The sequence below is a fragment of the Tupaia chinensis genome, unplaced genomic scaffold, assembly GCF_000334495.1.
Source record: "Tupaia chinensis unplaced genomic scaffold, TupChi_1.0 Scaffold000574_1, whole genome shotgun sequence".
Taxonomy (NCBI): domain Eukaryota; kingdom Metazoa; phylum Chordata; class Mammalia; order Scandentia; family Tupaiidae; genus Tupaia; species Tupaia belangeri.
Window position 1 is genome coordinate 1 of NW_006160088.1, and position 3552 is coordinate 3552.

The 3552-nt window shown below is 41.6% G+C and overlaps 1 protein-coding gene across 1 annotated transcript in view; it reads right to left on the reverse strand.

The window, feature by feature from the left end:
• Positions 1–1204: 1204 nt before the first annotated feature.
• Positions 1205–3552, reverse strand: part of LOC102490250 (lebercilin-like protein) — a 44036-nt gene continuing 41688 nt past the window's right edge. Inside the window, exon 9 of the mRNA XM_027775575.1 lies at positions 1205–1369. Coding sequence (XP_027631376.1) covers positions 1349–1369 — 21 coding nt within the window. The 3' untranslated portion in view covers positions 1205–1348. The remainder of the gene's footprint in view (positions 1370–3552) is intronic.

Here is a 3552-nt window from a genome sequence, read left to right on the forward strand (position 1 = left end):
TAACTGCTGGTCCCCATATTTTATTTTTTAAAACTTATTATTTTTAAAATTTTCTATAGGGTACACATGCTCACCAGAGATATATATATAGAGAAACTGTGTAAAAGTGAGAAGCAAGCTTCCAGGTCCGGGACTCAAAACAGAGTTGACCATATGGGAGTACAACACCTCAATCACCATGCCACCTGCTGGTTGCCGGCAATCTTATTTTAACTCTCACTTATTTATTTTGTTATTTTTTTCATTTTCTTTAAAATTTTTTTTCCAGAGAGAGATAGAAAGAAAGCAAGAGAGAGAGAGAGAGAGGAAGCACTTCTCATGGGGCATGATCACACTACAATCCCTTTCCCACCATTTCCTTCGCCTGTTGGAAATTTTGGCATACACACACATGCCCGGTTCATTTTTCAAACTTCTGGGGCCAGGATTTGAACTGCTGTTGGCCATGTTGGGACCTAGCTCCTTTAACCATAGGCTATAGGGCTGGCTCTGATTTTCCACTGTCATACCATCATATTTTATGGATATACTATCTCCTTTTAAAAAAAATAAATAATTATTTGGTTTTATTATTATTATTTTAAAATTTGCTATAGGGCATGTACACTCACCAGAGAGAGAGCAATAGAGAGGGAGAGAGAGAGAGAGAGTGAAAGCGAGCCACCAGGTCTGGGACTTGAACCGTGGTTGACCATGTTAGAGTCCTGAGCCTTAACCTCCATGCTACCTGCTGGACTGGATATAGTTATCTTCTATCTGGAGATAATAAACTAACCTTACAGAATCAGCTCTTCTGCCTACATTCTGTGTTTTCTTTCATGCTGCTGGTTTTCTTTATACACTTGATTGCTGGAACATATACAGGAATGAAGGGCTGGATTATTTTATTTACCTGCTCATTTGTGTGGAAATGCCTGTCTTTGGCTGCTTCTTTCCTGACTGGGGAGGCAGCTGGCTCTGGGCAGATCACTGGGACTTGCTGAGTGACAGTCTTTACTTCCAGGTGAGTCATTTGACTGAGTACCTCCCAAATTTCAGAATTTACTTTTTAAAGGGCCTTACCCTGGGATATCAGCATTTACAGCAATAGCCCTTAGTTTCTCCCAATTTATTTACTTTCTAGGGAGGAGCCACCAAATTTTAGCCTCCAATAAGTGCAGGGTTCCCTGAGGCTTCGCGTGCTGTCTCTGCACTCCTGTCCTCCATCCTGCCTGCTCTCAAGCTTCTCTTGCTGTGGCTTCCACTCAGCCATTCATCGGGATGATCTCCACTTTCCACAAATCTCTATTGTTTGCTGATGACTCGTCCCAGGTCTCTTTGCTGTTTGTGTCTCTCCTTTCAATGTCTTTCAGTGACATTTCCTTGGGGGCTTTGGAGAGAAGAGGTTGAACAGTCTGTGATCTCCAATGATTGAGGGCCAGAGGGAACAATGTTTTTCTAAGCCCAAATAGAATCCATACTTTCCTATTGGCGTGATTTAGATACTTGCCCCAACTGACTGCAGTAAATCTATGGAGGCCTGGGTGCTGCCTCTGGAGGGGGACTTTGAATCCATAGGGATGGGTGCAGCTGGCACAATGGAGTTTGGTATTTTTAATTGCCAGAGGGTATGTGTGCTCATGGTGTGTGTAAAGGGAGACTACCCACCAATGGAATGTGGTCACACTGTAATCCTTCCTCCTCTATTTCTCCATCCTGTCAGGATTTGGGGTACACACACGAGTGTGCCTAGTGTGGTTTTCAAGCCCCCAGAACTGGGATTGGAACCATAGCAGGCCATGTGGGATCTGGCTTTCTAAGCAGAGCACTTAATTGCTGCACTATGGGGTTGCAATGGAATTTTAAAAGTTCCCTCCCAGTGTAACTAACAAGCTGCCAATTTTGGGCACCATTACTTTATACACACATTGCCTGCCCCACAGTTCTGCTTTGTTGATCTTTGTACTCTATTGATCTCAGCTGGGGAAATCTTTCCATGTTTCTGTTAACCTTCCAGAATTTTCTGTGCAAATTTTAGGTTGTGGTTGTCTATGTCTGGTTTCTCTATTGATCCAAAAATCTGCTTTTTATCTTCCAGAAATTCCTTGGTAGATCTGGTACAATTGTGACATCCTTTCTGGGGTTATGGATTGTTATATTAATAATACATTTTCTGGGACCAGCAGATGGCATAGTGGTTATGACACTGGATTCCTACATGGCTAACCATGGTTTGAGTCCTGGACCCTGTGGCTTGAAAATCACACTGGGCACATGTGTGTGTGTGTGTGTGTGTGTGTGCCCAAGATCCTGGGAGGAGAATGGAGAAGGGATTGCTGCGTGACCATCCACCCTAGGGGGTGATTTCTCACTTTTTCCCCTTTGGAAAACTTGTACTGTAGAAATATAAAGAACACACAAAAGTAGAGAGAACAGTACAAACCTCTATGAACTGGCCTTACTAATGAACCACCCATGACTTATTTCTCTCCATATACCTACCGTCTCTGACTCTAGTCTTAGATTATTTCCACTGAATATTAGACATCTTTTAATTCTGTAAATATTCCAGTATCTATAACAGACAAGGGCATTCCTTCTAAAACCTAACCACAATGTTATCATTCCACCTTCACCACATCAATAATCAATACTTAATATCGTCAAATACACATTTTAATATATTTTCCAACTGTCCTATAATTATTTTAAAGTTCATTTGAATTGGATTTAAATAAGGTCAAAAACATTGCAATTCACTAATATGTCTCTTAGTGTCTTTTATTATATAGCTTCCTAGGGGCCAGCAGGTGGCATAATGGTTGAGGTACTGGACTTCTATATGGTTGGTTATGGCTCAAGTCCCATATCTGAAAGCTCAAAACTCACATCAGGTACATGTGCATGCATGCCCAAAATCCTGAGAGAATGGAGCAGAAGAGACTGTGATGTGGCCATCCCTCCTGGGGAGTGATTTCTCACTTTCTGTCTCTCTGGCAAGAACACATGCCATATAGCAGAAATATCTCTTACCAAAAAAACAACTATGGCTTCCTATGCCAGTCTCTTATTTTTCTGCAAATAAATAGCTGTAGAAACTGTATTCTTTGTGATACAGTTTCCGACAGTCTGATGCTGCCGACTACATCATCTTTGTGGTCTCTTATCATGTTCCTCTGTCACTACATTTCTTTTACACTGGAAGTCAGAGCTCAGTGTGTAGTCAGAATCAGGCTGGGTTCCTATGCATGAGTACTCTGTAGGCAATGGTGTATATCAGTCAGGGTATGTATATGATAGTGGCATTTGAATCTCAAACAGTGCTATTTTAACCCTATCATTCCTCCTTTGTTATTAACTAGAATGCTCTTATAAGGAGGATCTTACCCTCTCACAAACTATTTGGTTACTCTGAGGAACAGTTTATATAGGAAAGTAAAAATAAATGTTTCTTTTCCTTTATTTACCTGTAGGCTTGTTCCCTGGTACTCTCCCAAGGTGACTAATCGCTGAGGTTTTTGTTTGTTTGCTTTTTATTTGCCAGAGGATGCGCTTGGGGGGGGAGGAGGGAGG